The sequence below is a fragment of the Octopus bimaculoides genome, chromosome 7 (assembly GCF_046866305.1).
Source record: "Octopus bimaculoides isolate indiv1 chromosome 7, ASM4686630v1, whole genome shotgun sequence".
Lineage (NCBI taxonomy): Eukaryota > Metazoa > Mollusca > Cephalopoda > Octopoda > Octopodidae > Octopus > Octopus bimaculoides.
Window position 1 is genome coordinate 98,173,066 of NC_142934.1, and position 26,232 is coordinate 98,199,297.

Sequence of the window (26,232 nt, forward strand, 5' to 3'; positions counted from 1 at the left end):
AAAATGTTATAGGATATTTTAAAATATTGTGTGGGTATGAAGGTCCATTCGAAGAAAAGAGGAATCAAAAGGGGTCCATAGGAAAAGAATGGTTCAGAACCACTGATTTGGATAATGATGTTTAGGGTACACTGTTGCTAAAAAAGGGTGGGGTGATCACAGCTGGATTGCTTTTAACCATAGGCCTGCTTCATAAGTGCCAACACAAACATCACTACAATTACTAACAGACACTGTCTACTGTTCTACCAACAAGGGTGGGGGAAGCATGGCCACTGAACTTGTTAGAAATAACTAAATTTTCCTTCATATATCTACCTAATGTCTTTAAAAAAAAATGGGGAAGAATGTTATTCTTGATGCACTCTTCCAGAAAAAAGATAGGAGGGCATGGCTGAAATGCTTTGATCATAGTTCTGCTTGATTATGGTTGACCTGGGTTAAACAACAAAATAATCTCTACACCCCCACTGCCCTGCCACTTTCACAAACAAAAACAATAACAACTCTGCCAAAATCACCACCACCACCACCACCACAAACAACACTTCTTGTAACAGAAAATCTGTCTAAGTGATTGGTTTAGATGGAATTAATTAAGGAAGATTTTGGTTGAATGGACATGAACAAAAGAGCAATTGTGGTGTGGACAGTGGTGATAGTAGCAGAGATGGGTGGGGAGTTCACTGATTGTCCCCCTTCTCTGAGCAAACTCTCCTGACAATAGAAAACAAATTTGTCAAACATCTATCCAATCTATCTTTCCATTTGTCTGTTTGGTCAAAGAACGCAATATCACCCACGCCCACACTCTCTGTTCCACCACCACCAAACAAACGTCCACTATACACCACCACAGCTACTGTTTTCATTACACCATCACGAACACCTCAACTGCCTGCCATATCCACATCCATGTTTATACTCCCACACACACACACCTTACCATCATTTTAATCATCCTTATAATCATCATCATCATCATCATCATTACCAACAACAACAACAACATCAGTAGAGTGCAGATACAATCACCACTATCACTGCCACCATAACTGTAATTTCTTATAACTCCCACCACCGCCACCACCACCACCACCACCGCCTTGCGTACCACACTACTACAACTGTCAGTCACCTTTTCCTCCTCCAACTACTACCACCACTGCTGCCAATGCACTATCACTACACTTATTCTCCTCCCCCCTACAATTACTAGCACCATCACTTATGGGCCTTTAAGTGGTTGCTGCACTAACTAGAAACAGCAGCCAAGTCTCCCTCTGATCACAAACAGTTAATGTAGAAAGGGCACAATAGATTAATGTAATGTAGTCCTAGACATACTGTATATGAAAATAAAATGGGATTGTCATGGCTGGAGTGCCACTGACCACAGATTGACCAGGGCAGACTCAGGGTTAAACAACAACCACCAATGCAGTCACAACACTATACTACAATGAACCAGCATCACTCCCACAACTGTTACTTCTTCCATCTCCTCCTACCACCGCCACCATCATCATCATCATTAGCATCAACACTCCACTACTTCCTAAGTCAACACTGTGCAGGCAATCAAGTCTCAGAACAAAGAAACTTGATTCTCTTGACCAAATCTCATTGTCAGTTCTTACCTTTGATCCAGAGAGAGAGAGAGAGAGAGAGAGAGAGAGAGAGAGAGAGAGAGGGAGAGAGGGAGGTTGTAGTAAAGGAAAAGACAGGATAACAGAGAGTGGGAGGGGCTGGGGTCGAAAAAAGTTTATGTTGCTAATAAATGACACAGCTAACAAAAACGCTAATTAAAAATGTAAGATTAATGAGAACACGAGAGCAAGATGTTGATAAATTTTGTTCAGGCTGATCGAATCTTCGAGATTCTTTTGCTAGTTTCAGTTATTAAACTGTGGCTAAACTGGAGCACCATCTTCAAGGGTTTTGGTTGATTATATAAAGCCCAGTACTTTGGTACTTATTTCATCATTCCCGTAGGATACAAAATGCAAAAAGGGACGTTGATGTAAAGGGAGATAACTCAGTAGGAGATTAATGCAGCACGATAATGTTGAGTCTCGCAGACAAAATGATTCTAAATTCAGGTAACAATTACTGTAATAACAGAGCATTTTGTCCGGCGATAGCACGCGGCACAAAATGTTTAGCGGCATTTCTTCCAGCTATACGTTCTGAGTTCAAATTCAGTCGAGGTTGACTTTGTCTATCATCTTTCCAGGGTTAATAATATAAGTTACCAGTTGAGCACTGGAGTCGATGTCGACTAGCTCCCTTCCCCGAAATTCCAAGTCTTGTGCCTATAGTAGAAAGGATTGTAGTAACAAAAAAAAAAAAAAGAAAAGAAAAAATAAACAAACAAAAACAACAAAAAACCCCAATAATGGTGGTATATTTTAATGAGTGTTTGTTTTTGTTGTCATGGTAGTGGTTTTTGCCACAGCTACTGTCTTCTGGAACAGCAGTTAGTGCCACTATCATCATCATCACCACTACCACCAAAGAACAAAGGGAGCACATCAAACCAATGGTTTCCAGATGGTGTCTCATGGCACAGATTTTTGCTGTGAATTGTTTAATACTACCATCATTCCCTACATCTAACATAACCGTCCACCAAAAAATTTAATGTCACAGATCTTGTCTAGTTTTGCTTGCTTGATCGAACCACCGCTCTGCTGTTACAGAAAATATTAAAACTCATATATTATCAATAAAAAGAAAATTATTTTGTTTTTGTTGAAATGTTGCATTTTTAGCAAGTTATATCAAAAACATCGAAGCTATTACCATCTTGTATTTTTTATTTCTATGATGGTTGGATGTTTGATAAAAATTTGGTTGCTATATCTCACAAATTGAGCAGACACAAAAATGTTGGCTAGTCTTTCAATCAAGAAGGCAACTTCTTCCTCTTAACATTTCATATAACCCATGGATTTCCCAGCATATATGCTGAATACATATATACTTCCAACTAAAGCATGAACTCACAGGTTGTAGCAGTAAACTGCACTATCTCATATTGTCTATTACCATCAGCTGGATGGGCTGAATCACTGAAAGACGTGCATCTATGCTAAGGACATACTGTTGCATGGACAAAAGGATAGAAACTATCATTCTATCAGCAAAATGGCCAACAACATACTAATTCAGTCATGGTCAACTGCAACTCCCTCTAAATTATACCCCATCCTCCATATCATTCTATAACCAGGGAACTGCCAATGGTGTGCTCCAGCAGAGTACATCAACAAACACACATTCGTAGCTCTGCTTTAGTTAACCTTACTGAAAAATAAAGAAAGCATTTACTTTTCATCTTATTTGTTTATTTTCTAAAGAACTATGCTCTCAGAGTGGTTGGCATTAAGAAGGGCATCCAGCCATAGAAACCATGCCAAATCAGACTGGAGTCTGGTGTAGCCTTCCAACTTGCCAGCTCTGGTCAAACTGTCCAACCCATGCCAGCATGGACAATGGATGCTAAATGATGATGTTGATGATGACATGGAGGTATCAATATTTACAGAAATGTACAACCCATCTACACAGAAGAAGAAAGACAGTAACCTCTTGCTATATCGTGGTTCATCTATCATGGTTTATTATTTAAGCTTATGTCGATTCCTCTGTGATGTTGCTTTGCATTTATAATAAAATAAATATATACAAATTATAAAAATAATAAAAAGAATATACAGAACAGTACTGTTTCTACTTTGCAGATTTTCACCTATAGTGGAGGGTTCTGGAATATAACACCCACGATAGTCAAGAGATTACTGTATTTTGAAAAGAAACAAATATGAATTATCAGAAATCAACTCAAGTGGGATTTAAATTCACATTGTAAAAAGATGTAACTGAATACCCACAAGGCATTGAATCAATTGTATCACACTGCTATTCCTTAATACTGACAATAACAATCATCACTATAATGGAGTTAAGAGCAATGCATGTATGTGTGGCCAAAGCTCCAACTCAGAAATGATTGGCTAACTCACACCACACTACTAGCCCCCTTTTTCCTATCACATTTCCCACCAACTACTTCTCTTTCATTTGCAGTGGTCACTTCTTCATCTACTTCCTGTCTCCCATCTTTTAGCCTGTTCATTTCTTTTTCACTTCTATTGGCTGTTATGTTATCTACTATTCTGTTAAAGCACTTTTGTCAGATACCTTGGATTTTTTCACTCCTCCCCAAACCGCCTGACTTTTCCTATATCTCTAACAAGTCTAATGTGATTGATTAATGATATTTGTTTCATACTCATAAGCTCAAATCAAAAACAACTGAATCACTCTGATCACAAAAGTGTTAAATGGTATTTGTATCCATGACAGCAACTTTATGCTATGAAATAGTGCGCCTAATGTTATAGCCCTCCTATGATTTAGTAAAACAGTCTACAATTATATCTGAACACATCTCTGGATGATTGCAATACAAAGATCAAATTGATCAATCCTGTCTCATAAAGATAAATGGTTTAATTGATTATCCTTTAAGACTCAGTTAAAGACCCAAGATCTAACCAAATGTTAGTCAATAAGTGTTTGTGAAAAATTGTCTTTATTAGCATCAGAATTAAGTTAATTTGTGCTGCATTTCCAAACTAGTAGTAGCAGCCAATCTCACTCACAGTATACTATACTATCTTAGAAATGGAAGGATATATATACGGTAGTATAATTCTAGATGCAACATGCCTGAAAAAGTTGGGATGGTTATAGCTGGAACATTTTGTCCATAAGAGTACTTCATCAAGGCTGATCTGGGGTTCAACAAGTGTTTTTGCATGATGCTTAATCTCATCATCATCATCATCATCATTGTTTTAGTGTCAACTTTTTTGTGCTTACACGAGCTACATGGAATTCAATGAAGCAGGTTTCTATGACTGGATGTTCATCCTTGTTTCTAAGCTAGGGAACATTTTCACATCACTAGACAAGTTTTCATGGAAGATTGGAAATAATAACACTGCTTCTGTGATGGTGACACTCATGTATATTGATCATGTGATATCAAGACAAGAAAGCACATGTGTGCGCATGCATGCACACACACACACACACACACAACTGTGTATGATGGGCTTCTTTCAGTTTACAAGGCTTTGTGCTATAGTAGGAGAGCTATAGTAGAAGACACTTACCTAAAGTGATGCACATTGGGACTGAATGTGAAATCACGTGGTTGGGAAGCAAACTTCTTAACCATACAGTCATGCATTCACTTATACAACATTTGATAGGAATATTAAATCTACTCCAGCACTTGACTGGTACTTTATTTTATCAACCCTGGAAGGCAAAGTTGATTTTGGCATGATTTGAACTCAGGACATAAAAAGTGTTATAACAAAATGCTACAATATTTTGTACATTACCATACTGATTCTAACAGTAATAGATATTCTTGATCTCTAACGCTGGTCCAAAGCCATAACTGATACTGGTTTCAAATTTTGACACAAGGTCAGAATTTATGGGAGTTTTGAAGGAGGGGGTAAATCAATTACATCGACCCCAGTACCCAACCTGAAAGTACCCGACCCCAAAAGGACAAAAAGGCAAAGTCAACCTCAGTGGAATCTGAACTCACAACATAAAAATGAATGAAATACTGCAAAACATTTTGGCTGGTGTGCTAATGATTCTGCCAGCTCACTGCTGTCAGGCCATATCTGATGTTGGTTTCAAATCTTGGCACAAGGCCAGCAATTTCACAGGAGGCAGTAAGTTGATTACACTGACCACTATGTTCAACTGGTACTTATTTTATCGACCCCAAAACAATGAAAGGCAAAGCCAACTACGGGTACTACTAATTTTTTCCAGCTGAGTGGATACAAACAATAAGAAATAAAGTGTCTTGCTGAAGGACCATAATGCACCGTCAGAAATCGAATTTACAATTGTGAACTGAACACCCTAACCACTAAGCCATATGCCTTCACAGATATAACTGGAACCCACAAGTTGATATTTTATTGAAATAGAGAAGTGGACCAAGGTCAGTGAGAACAGAAAGGGATATAATTAAATAGTACCAAAACACATTTTGTCAGTTATCCACAGTTTTATGTTGTTGTTGATGATGATGGATAATGATGATGAATACTTCTCAGATGGGGACAAGAATTCAGATATACAGAAAGTGGTATGCGATGGTGTAATGTTGATGCTTGTCTGAAAGATATCAGGTTATTTAAATGAAGAGAAATGGCTTTAACCAGGAACTGGGAAAAGTTTACTAAATTCAAACTAGGTTTCTGATACAGGCACACTCAAAAGAATTTTTCATTTTTGTTTTCACTCTCTGATAGGTGGTGGTGGTGGTAGTAGTAGTAAAATAAAAGAAGAAAAAATGAAGAGGGAACGAATGAGAACTAAAAAAACGAAAGTAGCAGCTAGAAGAATAGTGATGGCAAAAAAAATAAACAAATAAAAAAGAAAAATGAACAAAAAAAGACAGAAGAATGAAGATGAAAAAGAAAGGAAAAGAAAGAAAGAGGTAAAAAGGTAATCATTTCTAACTGATAAGGAAACTAAAACAAAAATTATCCTGAATGGAAAAAAAGATGATGTTGAGAAGAGAATACAAAAAGGCAAAATGAAATAATTGAAAGTAAATTTCATAAAAGAAAATTTCTAAGCTCAACTTGTTGATTACATATACAAACTCATATCTATGTATGTGTATGATATGAGTGGTGTGTGTGTGTGTGTGTGTGTGTGTGTGTGTGTGTGTGTGTGTGTATGGGCATATGTTTATATGAGTAGTGAGGGAGTATATTTCTAGCTTTATTTTTTTATCTTGCTTCCTAATTATTTTTGACATCTGACAATCATCATCATTTTACATCCTTCTTCTATATAAACAACACATAACAACTAAAAAATCTGGATGTAGTTGAATATGGTTATATATGTATGTATGTATGTATACACACACAGGGTGGACCATAAGTTGCACAAGAGTTGAACATTTCAATAAATAACTTTCAACTTGTTTACTACAGAATTGTGTTTGATATATTTTAGTTCCCATGCAAATTATGAACTATTATATATTATTATGATAATAGCTGGCCCTGTACCATCAAAAATGATGGCTAATTGTAGTATTTTATATATAAATAAATATGGATGGTAAATCAAATTAATACACTTGTCAATGTTCACATACATTCACATATTTCCCTTGTACATGCCCATACATTCACATATTTCCCTTGTACATGCACACACATACACACATATACTCACACAGAGTTGAAACGCTGTTTGATTTTTCTTTTCAGCATTGAATGTTCACTATCCCACCAGTTTGTGACCACCCCTTCCTTTCTCATTCATATGCTGTGATGGAGAAAAACACAGGAGTATTATTATAGTTGATAATATAATATAGAAAGGCAGACTGACAAAATTGTTAGAGTTTCAGGTAGAATATCTTGCAGTATTCATTCCAGCTCTCTACACTCTAGGTTCAAATCCTCTAGGATGATACATAAAGAGTCCAGTGCCAAAGTCAATTCCTTTCTCTCTATATATATATATTTCTTTTTCCTTGTCTTTCTGAGTTGTAGTTGTAAAATTGAAAAGTATAACCTGCCACATATTGTTCATTGCTGATAGGTTTGAGAACAGAATTAATAAAAATACACATACCTGTAGAATACTGAGCTTTTTGCACTTTTGTGAACAGGAACCCAGTTCACTGAACACCTGAAAGTTCATTGTTAACACCAATGAAGAATCTTCCATATGCGTGTATAAATGCATATGCATGTCTGTCTGTCTGTCTGTCTGTCTGTGTGTCTGTCTGTCTGTCTGTCTGTCTGTCTGTCTGTCTGTCTGTCTGTCTGTCTGTCTGTCTGTCTGTCTGTCTATCTATCTATACACACACACACACACACACACACACACACACACTCAAACTGAAGCAACAATATTTATGTTCAAAGTCGTAAATAGTGATGGGTTTATTTTACCAGTAGACTAGATACCTTCCCTTTTCTCTCTCTCTCTTGGTCTGTCTGTCTCTTATTCAAACAGACACACACACTTTCTCCCCACTTCTCTCTCACACACAGTTTCTTCTCCCTCTCTCTCTCATATACACAGAGCAAAAGTAAAACAATGGTAACTTTTGAGCACTTTTAAAGGTGATTAAAAACAAGCTATTAATGAGGTTTTGTGTTTTTAAATAAAATGTAAGCCTTTGTTGAGGAATATGTTCAAATCATTAGTGAAGTCCTGTTTTGAATATATGATAAAATATTTGGTTACATATTGGTAAACATAAAATACAACAGTATTTTCTATCAGCCGGCTGATATTAAGTGATAATTTTATTCCAGTAGATATGGTATGCAATTGGTAATTTCAAAAGTGATAAAATTTTAGTTACACATGCAGGCAACACAATGAGGTAATAAAAGTGAACAAAAAGAATAGAAGACAAAATGAAACAATAAAAGACATTTTTAAACCTTTTAAAATTGGACGACCATTTTTGGCATCCATTTTTTTTTTACTCATTTAATTTGTTTTACTATTATTATCATCAGTGCAATTTCATGACTGAATACTGATTCTTTGGACTCACATGAGTCACGTCCCAGATAATATCTTTTAAAAGCAGTTCATGCTTCATGAGAGCAAAAAAAAAACACAAAACAAAACATGTTCATATTCTCAAATCAGAATATGAAGTGGATTGCAAGTGAGAAACATCTAAAATCAACCAGAAATAATTTCAAAGTCTAGTTATTAACTGGGTTCTAACATTCTTGTTTAAGTTTCATTTACTTGTTTTTGAATATCAGTCAAATTCTTTGTTTTTAAACGTGTGGTAATATAAATAAAATACCACACAAATAGTTTGACTTGCTCCAACACAACTGTTTGAGACTTAACAACAATAACAGCAAGCACACATTTTTTCTTATTTATTTACCCACACAACTCAAAAAGAGCTCCCATTTTCTGTAGTTTTATTACCTACATTATCAAAAATCTTTGTTGTATTCATCTGACAAAAGATGTGGCCTAAGATTCTGTGCTCAAACTATAAGAATTCCATTAAACTGGTTAATTTAAAACACTTATAAGGTGCTAAAATGCAGTATCACTTTTTCACTAGTAGCTGTCTATTGTAACATAAAACTCGTTTCAGTTGATTATATTATGAGATATGCTACTAAAAGTATTCTTCTATAATGATGTATATTACTGAAAATATTAACCAAGCGATTGTGAATACAAGTGTAAGAGTATTGATACTAACCTGCCTGAAACTATCTCTAGGTTTGATACACTAGGTCCTGACTTAAGTATTCATAATTAAATATAAACATCCATCATCAGTTTAATAATGATAATGTTATTCTACTAATTCACTTCAAATTCATTAGTTTCAAAATTAATTGCATTATCTATACAGTATATTTCTCTTCAAATATGGTCTGAAATGGGTTAAATGATCGATATCGCACTACTATGAGGCAAGTAATTATTGAAAAATGTTTATGAAATAAATAGATAAATAAATAAATTCAAAGCTGAAATGTTGTATAAATGATATCAAATAAAACAGCAGATATTTGAAAATCAATCAATCAACCAACCAACCCCCAAAAATCAATGCTTATTTATTTATCTCATACAAGTGTAACAGACAGAAGCAGTTACCAAGTTACCACACTTTTCAAAATCACAAATATCCATCAAATTTCAAAGTCACAAAATAAAAATTTCAAAGTAAACAAAGCATTAAGAAGAAAAACTACTTAATTTAATTAGCAATAATTAGATTATCAAAAAGCATATATAAAAAGATACACATGTATTTCAGACTCATCCAGTCAATACTAATTCTTTCAAATCTACAAGATACAACAGAGGCTCAGTTCTCAACTCTAGATTCCACAGAAATTAAGAAGAGTAATTAAGTTTCCCCCTTGGATAAGATGTTGGTTTAGTGTAGGTAGGTTTGTTCATGGAAGGAATTGGACTTAGAACTTCAAGTTAATGAAATACTGGTTAATTTCATAAACATGCTACTGCTAAAAACATCACTATATGATACCTACTTTCAGACAGGTGAGCTGAAATGTTAAAAGCTACAAATCTTTGTCTTGAGCTATGAATCTTTGACTTGGACACAACCCAATGCTGATCACATGAGCCATTCAAACTAACCTGAGAGAGTGGGGATCAAAAGATAGCTAGTTATAGGTCAATGGCACCTGAAGACTTTGGAAAAATAGGACTGCTCTAAATGCAGTGTGACAATCAAAAACACAGAAGATCTTAATAGTCTTCAGCCTATCCAGTTGTAAGAAGGTACTACAGAATGGATAAAGTTCCTTTCTCAGCAAATTGTAAAATTGATGAATTCAGCCATTAGTTTGTGATTTTCGGTTCAAATTTCTAAGAAAAAGTGCCCTTTAGTGACAGAGTTAATTGGTTATTGAACCAACCCATAAAATATGCCATGATGTCATGGCCATATCAAGGACATGAAGGAAATAGAGCTGGTGAGATTGGTACAAGCAATAAAGAGCCATAACAGATGATTTATGGTATCAAGTTTGATTCTTCTTCCTGTTGCTGAATAACAAACTTGCCAGGAAGGGATCAACATTAGTTTTCATAAGGCTGATTTGAACTAGCTTCACTTCACTCCCTCCTGTACAAAATAGGTCTTGTGTACAGTCCAAACATCTTTATTTAGATGTTTATATATATTATGTACACAAAGGGTCACTAGCCAATAAGAGAGCTTCTAAGTGGTTACTAAACATGCTAGAAATAGCAACCATGTCTCATTTAAATCATACCTTACCATCTTAAAAAGCAGGACACATTAAACAATGTAGTCCTAAATGCACAAAATCTATATAAAAAAAAGATGCCCTTTGATGATAGGTCTGCTGGATCAGGGCTGATCTGAGGGTTAAACAACAAGAATGTAGAGAATCATGGACAGTGAAGAGGTTTTTAGTTTATGTTTAGTTATTAACTATATTGAAATGTCACTAAAGATTTTTGACTTTCATTAGATCAGTCTTTGAAACAGTAGACAGGTGTAGTGATGGAAGACGCAGTTCACACTGGCAATGCACTGTTAAACTAACGAATGCCTCATTAAAAACCAGTGCTGAGATTAACTCCTCAAATTCTCCCATGGAAGAAGACACTACCAGAAGTATTATAGGTGACTGCCACAAAGATGAAATCAACTAGGGGTTTACGATTCTTTAACTTTCACATCTCCAGTCCACTTGGATAAAAATATTATGTGTAAGTTATCTGGCTACAAGAGGGAGGCCACTGTGTTTGCTTGACCAACCTACTAGAACTTTCAGCCAAATCTCCCTCAAATTATACTCTATCTTAAAAAGAACACATTCCATAATATAGTCATAGATTCATTGTATTCAAAAGGATTGGCTGGTCAGGGATAGAAAGACTTTGACCATAAGTCTTACAGAATATGGTTAAGCTGGACAAAGCAACAACATCAACAACTAGGATTATGTTTGGTTACAATATCAAGTTCAGGTCCTCAAAAGAACGGAAAGCTGCTTCAGTATTTCAGCTTCAGACTCATGTATCAAAACTCAGCCGGCACTGGCATTAGACATGTCCTCATGTCAATTATGAATTGGTGTGCAACAGTCAATTCCATGTTAAATTCAATAAGCTCAGGCAAACAACTCACCCTAGACAGATATTTAACTATAATGAACATCACCAAAAATCCTTCAGCATCATAGCAATCCACGTTAGGAATGAAAAGTGCAAGGGAAAGGGAGAAAGACAGAAAAAGAAGGAAAGAGACATCTCTGAATAAAACAGTATTAAATTAAATTTTAAGAAACAAGAAAAATCATGGGTATGTAATATTATCATTATTCATATTATTATTACCATTTTTGTTTATGTAAATAACTTGTGTAGCCTGATTATTTCAATAAAACCCTCACCTTTAGCTGTTTAAAAAAATGGCTACTAGATATTTTGAGAAGAGGAAAGTTTTAAACAATCCAAGTCTGTAGACTGGACTTATATTCCACATGGGACAATTCATTTGTTAAAGATGTTGAGTGGTCAATGTCAGATCAACAAGATGGTAAGCCAATCCAAACAATAAGGTTTGGTACAACCTACAGATCATAGGTTATTATTATCATTATTTTTTTTTTTCATACAAAGGTGTTAGTTATGGTGATGGAATGAAGTTGTTTAGAACGGGTCTTACCGCTTGGTTTCTTTTTCTGCAATTATCTGGCCTAGTTTTCGAGCAGTCTCTTCAGCAGCCAATTTCTCGGCTTCCAATGGCTTTAGCCTAGGGGTGACAAGGCAGGGTGGCGCACACAATGACAGCAGACGAAGATGAGAAGGAAGAGGAGGAGCCAGCAGGATGCAGCATGCAAAAGAAAAAAAAAGAGCACACTCGTTGGTAGAAGTCATTTATGGCATGACACAACATCATAACGTGCTGTTGCTGCTGCTGCTTCCACTGCTGTGGTAGGGTGGGAATTGGGCTTTGAGGGGAGACCAAGATGGCTGTGAAAAGGGCGGGTCAGCTGTTTCAAAATTTAAGAGGCAAAAAAAAAAAAATTATTTTCAATGAAATTAAAAAAATTTACCATATGCATTCTGATATAGAATTTGGGCAGGGAGAAGAGTTGGGGTGATGGTTTGGTTATAGTAATAATGGTAGTGTGGTGGTGATTAAAAGACAACTTTCTAAGTCTGAATTAGCCAATAAATTTCCTTCTCTTTATTCACCAGCTTGGAAGTTTCAATATATGTGTGTGTTTAAAATCATGAACTATATTTTCAATCAAGCCTGAGGTTGTGGCACTATTTAAATTCTAAAATAGAAGTTGAAGCCATCAACCCCAAAAAGACAATTCTAAATCACTGATGAAAAGTTATACTATAATGAGGTCAGTGAATATTATCTGGTATCTATGTCTTGGTAGTTGCAACAAATGAGTTCATCAGGGTACTTGTCACATAAAGAACAATAGGTATTTCATCTACAGCTAAACATTTTTTTCTTTCTTTTACCTTACCTTGGGCATTTGCCATTCCTGTGGCAATAGAAAGGAGATAGTGAGCTGAGATAGGATGGAAGATATAACTGGCAATGAGTAAAATGATTCTGATAAGAGGGTGAATTGAAAGATTTCATAGCAAAATAATATTTCTTGTCACGTTAACAAAAATTATATATCAAAAAATGAAAATAATCATAACAATAAAATTGTAGTCTGAAATTATTGCAAAACAACCTATTATTCTAAGCAGCAACAATCTATAAAATATTACAATTGATAGCTATAGGATAATAATATCCTATAGTTATCTAGTACAGCAACCAATACTTCTAAAATAACAACAATCTATAAACTCAGCAATCTTTAGTGAACTTTCACAATAGCTGCGGAAGCAAGTGACAAAAGTCAAGTGAGTGTTTGTTTATATGCCAATTAAAAACAGTCCAATAAACGTAATGATGCTCTATGAGACACTCCATAAATGAGTATTCAGCACATGGGGGAAAAAATCTGTATCTAAACATATAAGTTCTTTACACTCTGTATGTGTGTGTGTTTGTACATACACACACACACACACACACATGTACACACAATATAGAAAAAATTACTAGAGTGAATATGTGTATTGACTAGTGTAATTAAGTTAACTAATCATCAATTAAAAGAAGGTTTCACCATTAGGATTTTTTTAGTATCCCATATAAAAAAATCCTATGGCTACAATTGTTCAGTAATGAATAGTTAACTTAAATAATTTGTTTGATACTCACATACACATATGTACAATACACACACAAATTGTTAAATGTATACACAAATAACAGGGAGAGACTCAAGTAGTACATATGAAACCAACTGAAAATTAATGTGTAAGCTGGTGAATTGCAGTGCAAAGATAAGATGTATTCAAATAAATGTGCCAATAAATGTAACAAAAAAAAAAACAAAAAAAACAAACTTATGGCTCTTTTACAGAGTTTTGAAATTGTATGATATTTTTAGCAAATAAACTCTCTACAACTGTCATAGCTAAACCCACTTAATTGCAATAGAAAAGTACATTTACCATGAAGAGTCTTTCAGATATTGATTTACATAGATCTAAGAGCGAAAAAAAAAAAAAAAATTAAAATGGAGGTGACTCTTGGGAAGTAATTTCTTTTCTTTTTTAACATGCCACTAGCATACATGGAAACCCCAGTTTTGTCTTTCCCTCACTCTCAGACGAAGGAGGGGTAAAATGATCTTTACCTGTATAATCTCTCAATCTTTTGGACTTTAATCCAAAACAGTATTGGCAGCAGAAATATATTTACGTACACAAAATAAGCAATATCATGAAACACAACAAAGCAACATACCAGTCTAACAAAACCAAGAAAATGAGCCAAGGAAAATCTAACTTGAAAGAACTATCAAACCAAACCTCTTGCAAATCACTCTAATGTCTTAAAAGAAGAACATGCAAAATAATGTGGTCCTAAATGCACAATACCTGAAAGAAATATGGGATAATAATGACTAAAACACCTTTGGTCATAAATCTATACAATTGGAGCTTACTTGAGATTACATAGCAACAACTAGTTGTTGCCAGCTTTGCTAGAAATTAGTTCAATAATGCTGCAAATAACATCTTATTCACAGCTCAACCGACCAACAACACAATTCTCATTTCTTCTATGATGAAGGGTTCTGCTTGAAATGGTAGAATTACCAGTTCTCACAGCATACAAACTTATTCCATTTTGCAAACTTTGTATTGCTGTATCCATGCCATCAACCTCAAACATCACATTCTAATGAATTTCTAACATATTTAAAAATGAGATAACCAACAAGGGAGCCTCTATGTACTTGTTCAACTTCACAGAAATAACAACCAAATCTCCCTCAAACCACACCTTACCATTTTAAGAAAGGAAGAACACATTGGATGCTTTAATCCTGGATATACAAAATGACAGAATGGTCATGGCTGGGACACAGTTGATCATGGGTCTGTTGAATCAAGGCTGACCTGGGAACTAAACAACAACAACATGACAAATTATGTACTGTGAACCTCAGCTACAAATTCAAACATGAAATATCCAAGAAACTGGGTCCTTCTTAAGCTTTCTGTCAGCCATTCCTGTACCTTAGATATACTTGATCAGATTTGATTCTCCTTTATTCTACAAGTTAGACAAATATATATATACATATATATATATATATATATATATATATATATATATAATATTTTTTTCTGTTTTAGTAAAGCTTTATATATTTATTTATTTTTAACTCTAAAGAACTAGCATCGTGTTTGAAATTTTTTAATGAGTGACGGAAAGAAAAATAAATCAAAATTAACATCAAAATATTTCCCACTCATGAACAGAAGTTTGAAATGTTTGTTCTGTTAACCTGTGGTACTCTGTCTAACTTATGCACCATTCTCTAAATATATAAAATATGACACCTTTACAGAGATATGAATTTGGAGAAGAGAAAAAGGAGTCAGTGACAGAAGACATGTGAAGATTATAACAGTTGAGATATTATTAAGGATATGAAGATGACTAGAAAACAAAGTTAATAGATGACGACAGAAGACGATAACAGCAGAAGATGGCAATGAGAGAAGACAATGACCAAAAAAAAAAAAAAAGATGGCAAAGGAAAACAATAACAAAGAAAATTACATAAGAAATAAAAAGAGGAAGAAGATAAAAAGAGAAAACAATAGTAAAAAAAAGATAATGACAACTAAATGCAACAAAAGGAAATGACAAGAGAAGAAACTGATGACAATAAAAGAAAATGAGGAAAAAGAGGATTGTCCACCTCCACACTATAAACAACTATTAAGTTATAGAATAAAAGATGCCTCCAAAGTAACAAGTGAGAATGTAGTGTAGTTGATGACAGGTGGAAACTCCAGAACCCCTGCAGCTTTATATGAGCCCTAATTATATAGAGAACTTCATTAATTTTTCATACTTCAAAATTATAAATTTAAATATTTTAAACAATACACACTCCAAGTTTCCATTGAAATGTGTTTTGCAAATACCATATTCTTTTCTAAATAGAAATATAACTGCATGTGCATACACATGCATGCATGTGCAAACACACACACACACATGCGCGCTAATATCGGGCAGTGAGACTGACTGTTCAATACCACATTGGTGGGTAAATATTCTTTATTTCTGGGTTAATAAGACTATCAATGGTTTCATGAGAGCGGGATCTTCACAATTGTTCGAGCATGCAACATGGAAGTGTTGGTTCGCACATAATAAATATAAATATATATATATATATATGTATATATATATATATATATATATATACATACATACATACATACAGGGGTTGGGCAAAATAATTGGAACAGTAGAAATTTAACTGCAATATTTCAGCGAGCCATTATACTATGAATATCCATCCAAATTTCATTGTGAGTGTTTTTTTTTGTATTGTAGATGTTTCTATTTATCTAATTTAATGATTATTTCTATCTCTTTTTCAGATCATGGTATAAATTAAGCTAAGATGCATGACCTCACTGAGTTCAAAAAAGGGCAAATTGTTGGAGATCAAATAGCAGGAGCTTCCATCACCAGAACAGCTGAACTCCTTGGTTTTTCCAGAGCTACTATATCAAGGACCATGTCTGAAACTGGAGTAAGTCTGGCAGGATTTTGAAGCTCACTGAAAGAGACTGATTAGTGTTGAATTGCATTGTGATGAAAAATCACCAGACAACTGCCTCTAAAGTGACTACAGAGTTGAATCAACATCTGACTAGCCCAGTTTCAACCAAAACTGTTCACTGTGAGCTCAGTAAAGCCGGATATCATGGAAGAGCCGCCATCAGGAAACCTCTGCTTTCTCATCAAAACATTCAGAAAAGGCTGAACTGGTGTAGAGATCACAAGGGCTGGTCGACAGACCAATGGAAGAGAGTAATATTCTCTGACGAGTCCAGTTTTTCTCTTTTCCTCACTGCAGGGCAAGTTTATGTGTGGAGGCAGCCTGGGGAAGCTTTTAATCCTGACAGCCTTCTTCCTACAGTGAAGCACAAGGAGGGTCTGTGATGGTTTGGGCAGCCATTTCTTGGAATTCTCTAGGTTCAATAGTTGCCTTGCCTAGTAGGATCGACAGCAATGATTATCTGAATACTTTGGGAAATCAAGTCCTTCCCATGGTCCAGACATCATTCCAAGATGACAATGCTCCAATACACACCTCACATGTGGTTAAGAATTGGTATGAAGAACATAGTAGTGAGCTACAACACATGGAGTGGCCCCCTTAATCTCCAGATCTTAATATTGAGCATCTATGGTACATCTTGGAGCGACAAGTTAGAAGTCGCTACCCTCCACTGACATGTCTGCAACAGCTGGAGCAGATTTTGCAGGAAGAATGGCTCAAGATTCCTCTCAATGAAGTCAGGAAGCTAGATGCATTGAATCTGTTCAGAAAGCTAAAGGAGGACCAACTCTATATTAAATAAATATGCATTGACTCTAACACGTGTTCCAGTTATTTTGTCCAACCCCTGTTCATTTATGTGTATATATATATATATATATATATATATATATATATATATATATATATATATGTATGTATATATATATAGGTTCAAAAAAGAAAAACTACAAAAAAACAACAAAAAACAACAACGCAAGGACGTGATACAGATTGTGTTACTGGATGCTCGGGAAAGGAAAGAAAGAGAATTTGACGTTTCGAGCGGAGCTCTTCATCAGAAACATAGGACAGTCCAAAGAAGAGAAGACAGAGGAAGAAAACATTGCCAACGATATCCACGGGGTTACATTGTGGAATCAAGATTCTTCTCAATATATATATATAGGTAGGTATTTAGGAAATCCAGCTGAGTACCATGTGAAATCTTGGCTAATAGAATGTAAGGGAAGAAAATCAGTAGCAAGCATTCATTCAGTTAATTTGGATAACGTTCCATATAAACTGAAAATATGGGGAAATGTACCAGTTATGAAGTTGGTACATTCATCACAAAGTATAAAAGTAAACAAAGGAATGAAGATGAGGGTAATACATTTTTAATTAGGAGGCTTTTTTAATAATCAACATGATGGGTTATACATATGATAATTATATAAAACCATTAGATATTAAAAGAAAGTTCATCCCTTGAGTCTACTTACAACGGTAACATAGAAAATAAATACCGGTTGGTTTCATTATTGAAATTTAGTCAAGTAAAAAGAGAAGGGTGCAGAAGACAATGTCATAAATTATAAACAGCAGGTTGATATGCTACCAGAAAGTCACTCAAGTAGGGGGACTATAGAAACAAATTGTCGTATTAGTTCCTGAACGTTAAATCTGTTGTAAACAAAGAGCAAGAAGCTAAAATAAAGGTACAGATTATAGCTTAAGAGATCAATATGTGTATGGTCAGACAGGCTTAGATCATTTAAGATTGAACTAAATAAATTGATTAGCTATGTTAGAAATTATTGAAGCAAAACATTTTGAAATAAGGAGTATATTTATAGATTCACCAGTGATAACATGAAAGTTAATAAAAAAAACAAAGATGCTAACCTTAACATTATCTAATTCAATTAAGTTAGTTAATTGGAATTTTTAAGAATGCTTTATTGAATTGGTAGGAATACCAAATAAATAGTTTCTTACATTTATGAATTAGATTGAATTTACATTTAAGGATTAGATTGAATTTACATTTAAGGATTTCTAGTGCCCCCATTTAAGGATTTCTAGAACACAGGCTGCAACTACCCTTGCTCTCTTTGTGCAGAAGTGCAGTATGCATTACTGACCATGATATCGACTAATATTCCCCACTTTGAAACCCCAGATATATTTAGCTAGTGAGATGCTTAGTACTTTTCTGTTAGTATTAAGGGAATGTACATGATAATGTATTCTAAATTTAAATTTGGATGCAATAGCACCTATACAGTAATGTATTTTATCTGGCATTATAACTAAACATTTATATATCAAATCTTAAGACATTGGTTATTTAAAGGGCACTTTGTAAGATCACTAGAGTTACACATGCTGTTTGGGATATTATCAAAAGAATCATTATTTATTGTATCAGCATTATTACTACTAAGCATAACTGTCATAGTGTTATCTATACTAGATTGAGATATAATATTAACAGAGGATATAGGATTGTAATTTTTACCATACAAGCAAAGGCACATTGCCTATTACTAATACTATTTAATTATATACTGTTAATTGCTGCTATATTATCAGCTAGATTATGTGTGGTGGAGTACACAAGTTTCACTGTATATCAAAGATTTTACTATATGCATTAGCATGGGAAGAAAACTTCTCCAATGCTCCAAAGAAAATTGCAAGTATATCCAAGGTTACATGAATTCTGAAAGGGGAGTTGAACCACATAACATTTCTCTGACATAACCCGTTTTGACATGTTTTATTACTATTGAGTATAGTCCTTACACATTTTTGTATAGCTGTTGTCTTGGATTTTAAAGTCTTTTTAGTATATATGATGCTTGCTAAAGCTGGAATGTAGTAGTCTGTGTTTTGAGAGAAAATCTCCTCAGCAGAAAGTCTGGATATTCTAGATGAAGTTGTTTTAATAGTGGATTTAATTATTGCTCTAATGTGGTCTGAATTTTTGTTAACATATTGTAGATTCTTGTTGGGTTTATGATACAGACAATATAGCTCTATATTAAGTTCAAATGTTATATTCAGAAAATTAGCTACCTCACAATTATTTCCAAATATTATAGACAGTCCTATACTTTTGGAGACATTTCTAAGCGTTCTTTTTTATTGGTTCCTCTCGAGTTGCTACAGTTGTAGAAAGTAAGAAGAATGTCAACTCTGTATAGACTCTCTGGTTTTCCAGGAATAGTTAATGGAGGGAAAGAAAGATAGACAGATACATAAACAGACATAGATACATATATGCTTAACATGTTACAAATAGCAGCTAAATTACTCTCAAACATCCTACCATTTTAAAAAGAAGGAAGATACACTGGATATTGTAGTCTAGAGCACACTATGACTGAAAAAGATAGGATGGTCAAGGCTGGAAGACCTTTGATCATATATCTACTCAATCAGAGTGAACTTAGGGAAAAAAACAACATTATATATGAGCAGAAATAACCTAAATAAGGTAATATTTTTTTAAATTCCCCTCATAATACAATAAATTAAATGGAAACATTTTATTGAAACAAAGTAACAAAAAAAAAATTCACTGTAACATCACAGTTAGTGACAGCAAAATAAAGAAGTGATATGTGACCAGTCAATCTGCTAAAAATAGTAGTTGGATCTCCCTTAACCCTTTTGATGCTAACCCAACTGAAACTGACCCTGGTACTTTCATACAAGCTTCCAATTTTAAAGTGATTTAAATTAATGTTCTCCATCAAAATTTCATTTTAATTTATGTTAAAAGTATCAACTTAACTGACAATTATTTTCATTAAATTTTTATTTCTAAAATTATTTGAAACAAAGGTGTATTTCAACAGAAAGGGTTAAACTATACTACTGTCTTAAATAAAGAGAGAGACATTGAATGTAGTCCTAGGTACAACAAAGAACCACCTCAACTCCCTCTCCCAGAAACGGTGACAGGATCACAAGTTAAATAAAAACAAAATCCTTACTACTATGAGCCCATGTGGGATCTGTACATTCTGGTTTAACCTGCTAAATAACATCAACATAATCCTCACCAGACACCAACTAACATTAAGAACTTCCCCACCACAAATTTCCCTACTGCCTGAAAAAGAGAACACATCAACATATTCATTAATGTGGTCTGAAATATATCCTATTTGAATAAGAATTCAAGACTGGTGACACTGACACCATTAACAAAGCACTAAACTTTGCTGCCACTGTCAACTATAAAATGGCTGTAACTCACATTAGTTCATTCAGGGATAAGTGAAGATCTAAAAATGAAGATGGCCCTAGGAACTGCAGTATTACAAAAAAACTATAAAAGGAGTCATAAGAGAATATGGTAAAAAAGAAAACAAAAAACTTCATAAAGAAAAAGAAAAAATAGAGCACAGTTTCCAAGTAATATTTCCAAGTAATACACACCCATACACACATATTCATCATCATTATTCTGTTTTCATCCCTGCTGGCATGTGTTGGATGGGTCCGAGTCAGTTTTATTCAGAGTCACTATCTTCCTACCAGGTCAGGGACCACATCTCACTCATGCATTTCATTTTGACATGATCTCAAGAGATGCCCTTCCTAATAGCAGTCACTTTACAGAGTGTATTGGGTACAGAGTGATATATTAGTGTGTGTGGCTGGATACACACACACATACCTATATAGCTTTATAGACTCAAGCCTTTACAGATGACATGGACGAGTTGGCATTAAACATACGAGTAATACACTAGATGCACCAAGGAAAGATTTTGCTCAAAATAGAATGAATGCTTCAAACAGAAATGAATAGAAATTTCTCTCTGTGTTTCATGATACATCAGTTAGTTGGTGTCATTCAAAGCTTGCTATTATAAAACTCTGAGTAACTTGATAGCTTAATAAGTTTTTATAAATACTCACACATTTTAATTCTATAATGCTTATATATTCAATGTATATTCAATATATATATATATATATATATATATGTATATAGCTTATGAGCGGTAGTGGTGTCAATTAGACCCAGAGGTTTCAGGTAATGCTGAGTAAGTGCTATGGATAGACCATAGTTAAGCTCCAGGTTCGGTGATTATGCAAATAAGGGGGCCAACGTAGGTCATATATCAGTGTGTGAATATAAGGATTTATTTTTCGTGATGAGATATCTTGTATTGAGATATCTCATTACGAAAAATAAATCCTTATCGTCATCATTTAACGTCCGCTTTCCATGCTAGCATGGGTTGGACGATTTGACTGAGGACTGGTGAAACCAGATGGCTACACCAGGCTCCAGTCTGATTTGGCAGAGTTTCTACAGCTGGATGCCCTTCCTAATGCCAATAGAGAGAGAGAGAGAGAGAGAGTCCCTCATAGCGTGAGGCATTCTTGTATAGTAATGCCCTTATATAAATGAATATATTTTGGGGAATAAATGATGGATTTTTTTCCCTTATGAGGTTTTTTTCACGCAAGTTACTTGATGAATTCTTGTAAAAGAATTCATCCTATTATTGAATTTATATATATATATATATATATATATATATATATATCTATATCTATCTATCTATCTATCTATCTATATATATATATATATATACACACACACACACACACACACACACAGACACACACATATATATGTATATATACATACTGCCATGAAGCCAAAAGTGAAACATACAAGTATGAGTAGTACTTTCAAATACGTGATGGCTCCAATCATGGTAGACAGACACTAAAAGCCTATTGTATAGTGATAGTTGCAAATGCGTGTCACTGTCAAACAAGCAGTGTCATTAATTTCTGGCCATGTGGAAATGCTATCTTCTTTGGAAACAGGTGAGAGTTAGCAACAGGAAGGGCATCTGTCCATAGAAAATCTGCCTTAATAAACTGTAACCCATGCTAGCATGGTAAAGTGGATATTAAAACATCAATGATGATGATGATGATGATGATGATGATGATGATCACTTGTGGTTCTCTCCTGTTATATCACAGTTTTATACTTTGCCCAGTTTGAATAATTATCATCACCACCATTGCTCTAATCATCATAATCTTCATCACTAATTATGGTACTCACATGATCATCATCATAATCATCATTAAAACCACCACCAACACTGTAGCGTCATTACCACAACCATCTCTTTATACCAACACACCGCCATCTTCATTATCTCTACTGCCACCATCATTTCAGCCAGCTTTATCACACTCCACTACTGGCGTGATCACCACTCTCACACGATAAGCTAGCATAGCAATTATCTTGTTTGAATTCAATACAATTTGAGGTTGATAAACTAAACTAATCCAAAATTAAGCGGCATGATGATCAGGATAATTAGTCTTAAGTGGATTAAGAAAGCACCATTATTAATAATATAATTAGCTGCAACATCATCATCATCACCACCATCACTATCATTTCTACCACTATCATCAACATCACATCAAATTATCATCTGACAAAATAAATGTGTAGATCACACCTAAGTGCTATAAGTTTGCTCAGTCAGTGTTGACCTGTTCTACATAATCAGACCTATTCCACTTGACTGTCGGCTTCATTACCATCAATACCATTTACATTGACATTACTATCATTATTATTGTGTTGTCACCAATGTCATGACTAGCATACTCTTATAACATCCACTTTTCCATATTTGCATAGGTCAGATGGAATTCACTGAAATGCAAGATTGGAAATGGAACAACACCATTTGTATGATGGTGACTCTTGTTTACAACAACCATGCAAAGTCATTTAATGGTATCTGATAGATGTTTTCTCGATACCTACTTAGATTTATTAATCCCTTTTACCTCTTATTTTATATATATATATATATATATATATGATGGGGTTCTTTCAGTTTCCACTTGCCTAACAAGGCTTTGGTCATCCTGGGGCTATAGTAGAAAACACTTGTCCAAGCGCCAAGGTTCCATGCAGTAGGAGTAAACAAGAAACCATATGGTTGTTAAGTGAACAAATGAGTGATATAAGTGATTTGGCAAGCATATATATTTTATCTGTCATATAGTAAATTATAGATGCCATACAGTATGAGATGTCTACCATAGAGTGAAAGATATCTTCTTTATTGTATTAACAGCTGATATCAACAGCCCTCTTCTATCATGTTTCCACCAGAAATCCACTGCTGCATATCATCTGCTCATTAAAAACTCATAGAAAGAACATTTCTCACTGACAGAAAGATAGCATTTAAGAATAACTCTCTGAAAATTGAAGGTTACAGCCTGATGGTGAAATTTCAATCAATTACCTAATCAAACAGTCAACCAACTAATAGATAAAACTAAGCCAAACAATCAAGCCAGGTTATAAAGTTAATAGATATTTTTTTTTAATCAGATGCTTACATTCTAAAAAACAGTAAACCAAAAAAAAAGGTGAGCCAAAGCCTATTTTTAATGGTAAGTAAACCATTATAAACAGTGATGGCATTGGAAAGTTAATTTTCAATACTTGCAAGCACGGTGTTTTACATGTAGGACACGCAAACCAATTCTGTCTGTTGGTCTTCCTTATACACACTCACTTTCTCTTGATGCAGCAAATAAAAATTAAAAAAAGGCTATAGCTTTTATGGCAGGTTAGTGATAGTAAAAGTAGTGATGATGGTGCTAGCAGCAGCAACAATTTCCAACACGAATGCAAGAAAGTGAGATGCACATTAGATTTTGTGACAGTCATGCCTTTCTCAAGACAACTGGCAGTATAAATCAAGTGAACTGACTTCGATTAAAAATCAAGAAGCTCATTTACCAGACAGACAAATTGGTACTCATGCATGAGTGATCAAGAAGTTCAAAAATAGATGCTCATTTAATCTACTTTTCTGGGCAGGACATTGCAAGATTTGTGTGAAAATAGATTTCATATATGGAGAGTAGCAAATAATATTGTCAGATAGCTTCTGTTGGACTTTGCCAGCAATCCCCCAAAAGAGCAAAAACTAATGAAACCTGTGCTTGTTTTAAATTGTCATTTTTTAGGACTAAAATTAAAAATCTTCAAGCTGATCTCTGAAAATGTTGATTCTTATGGCTGTAAACATGAGAATCAACATTTTCAGGGATCAGCTGTTCAAGAATTTTGCCAAAAACTTATAAGTTGGAGAAAGAATACTTCTTTTCAGTAGTAATTGCACTATGAACCAAGCTCCTGAAATGGTTACAATAGCAAATGAATTGAGATTGATACTGTTCCTCAACCAGCAGCATCATTAACTAACCTGCAAATGGATGTGTGAACAAAATGTTGGATCTACAATATCAACTGGCATCTGTTGCAGGTATTTCCAGAAAATAGTCACACCTACAAATCAACAGCCATCATTGTGGCTTATAAAGAAATAGTTCACTTTCCCCAAAGAACTTTTAAATTTATTGGAATCTTTAGTTCTACTGTCACATAGACTTCAGCTAAAAAGGGATCCTCAAAAATGCTGCTGCATAATTTGGATCAACATGGCTAAGCACTGACAGAAAAATGGTTAAGAAGCTTATGTTACATACCAAAAGACTACTAATATCATTGGGTATAACAAATGAACCAGAATTCCATTCGTATCAACATATTTACTCTTTCAATTTAATAAACTTCAGTTTATGGAGCACCTAAACTTTGTCATGCCAATCAATAAATCCTATGAGAAAACCTTGTCAATTGCTGCTGGACTACATTTTGAGAAATACTGCTTTGCTAATGGTCAATTTTATGTAGTATGCTCAAATGTAGAAAACCTTCATAATCTATTTATACTTCCTATTGATAAAGACAAAAACACTGAGTGTCCTGAGCAGCTGGCGACTGCTCAGAATTGTTAAGGCAGTGACAGGCACAGATCTAGTGTCATATGACCTGGGGTTCACCATAACTCTTTATATCAGTTCTTTATCACTGCATATATTGTTGTTTCAATACCTGGATATATCGGTTTTCTCTGGGCAAGCGAGTTTCCACACATTATAAGAATTATTTTATACCCATGAGTTATGTACCTCATGATACTCCAGTTTGCATTCTTTTTCAAATTATCTTAAGAATTAAAGAACAGTCTCACATGAAATAAAACTATCTTCCCATTTACTTAATGCTATGTTCTTATTCTATGCTTGAATTAGATACATGCCATTTAGATTACAAGAATATATTGATACCGCATGACTATCAGTGGCACATTGGTGCATTAGAGACCAAGAGTGCTACACAAATATTGGAAAACAATTTTATTTCTTGCATGAAAGACAGTTTTTCAAGAGAAATGCAATAGTATTCTACTAAAGTGAATATGCCTTCGTTTAGAACATTTCTGGGTCATTTCTAGTTACTTTTTATCTACACATCACT

At 34.4% G+C, this 26,232-nt stretch overlaps 1 protein-coding gene across 19 annotated transcripts in view; it reads right to left on the reverse strand.

The window, feature by feature from the left end:
* LOC106868839 (RUN and FYVE domain-containing protein 2) overlaps window positions 1-26,232 on the reverse strand; it is a 247,450-nt gene that overhangs the window by 21,844 nt on the left and 199,374 nt on the right. For 11 of the 19 annotated variants that reach the window (XM_089355727.1, XM_089355722.1, XM_089355723.1 and 8 more), the window contains one exon: window positions 12,308-12,394. The exons of the other annotated variants lie outside the window; for them this stretch is intronic. In XM_089355727.1, coding sequence (XP_089211853.1) covers window positions 12,308-12,394 — 87 coding nt within the window. The remainder of the gene's footprint in view (window positions 1-12,307; window positions 12,395-26,232) is intronic. 19 annotated transcript variants of the gene reach the window in all.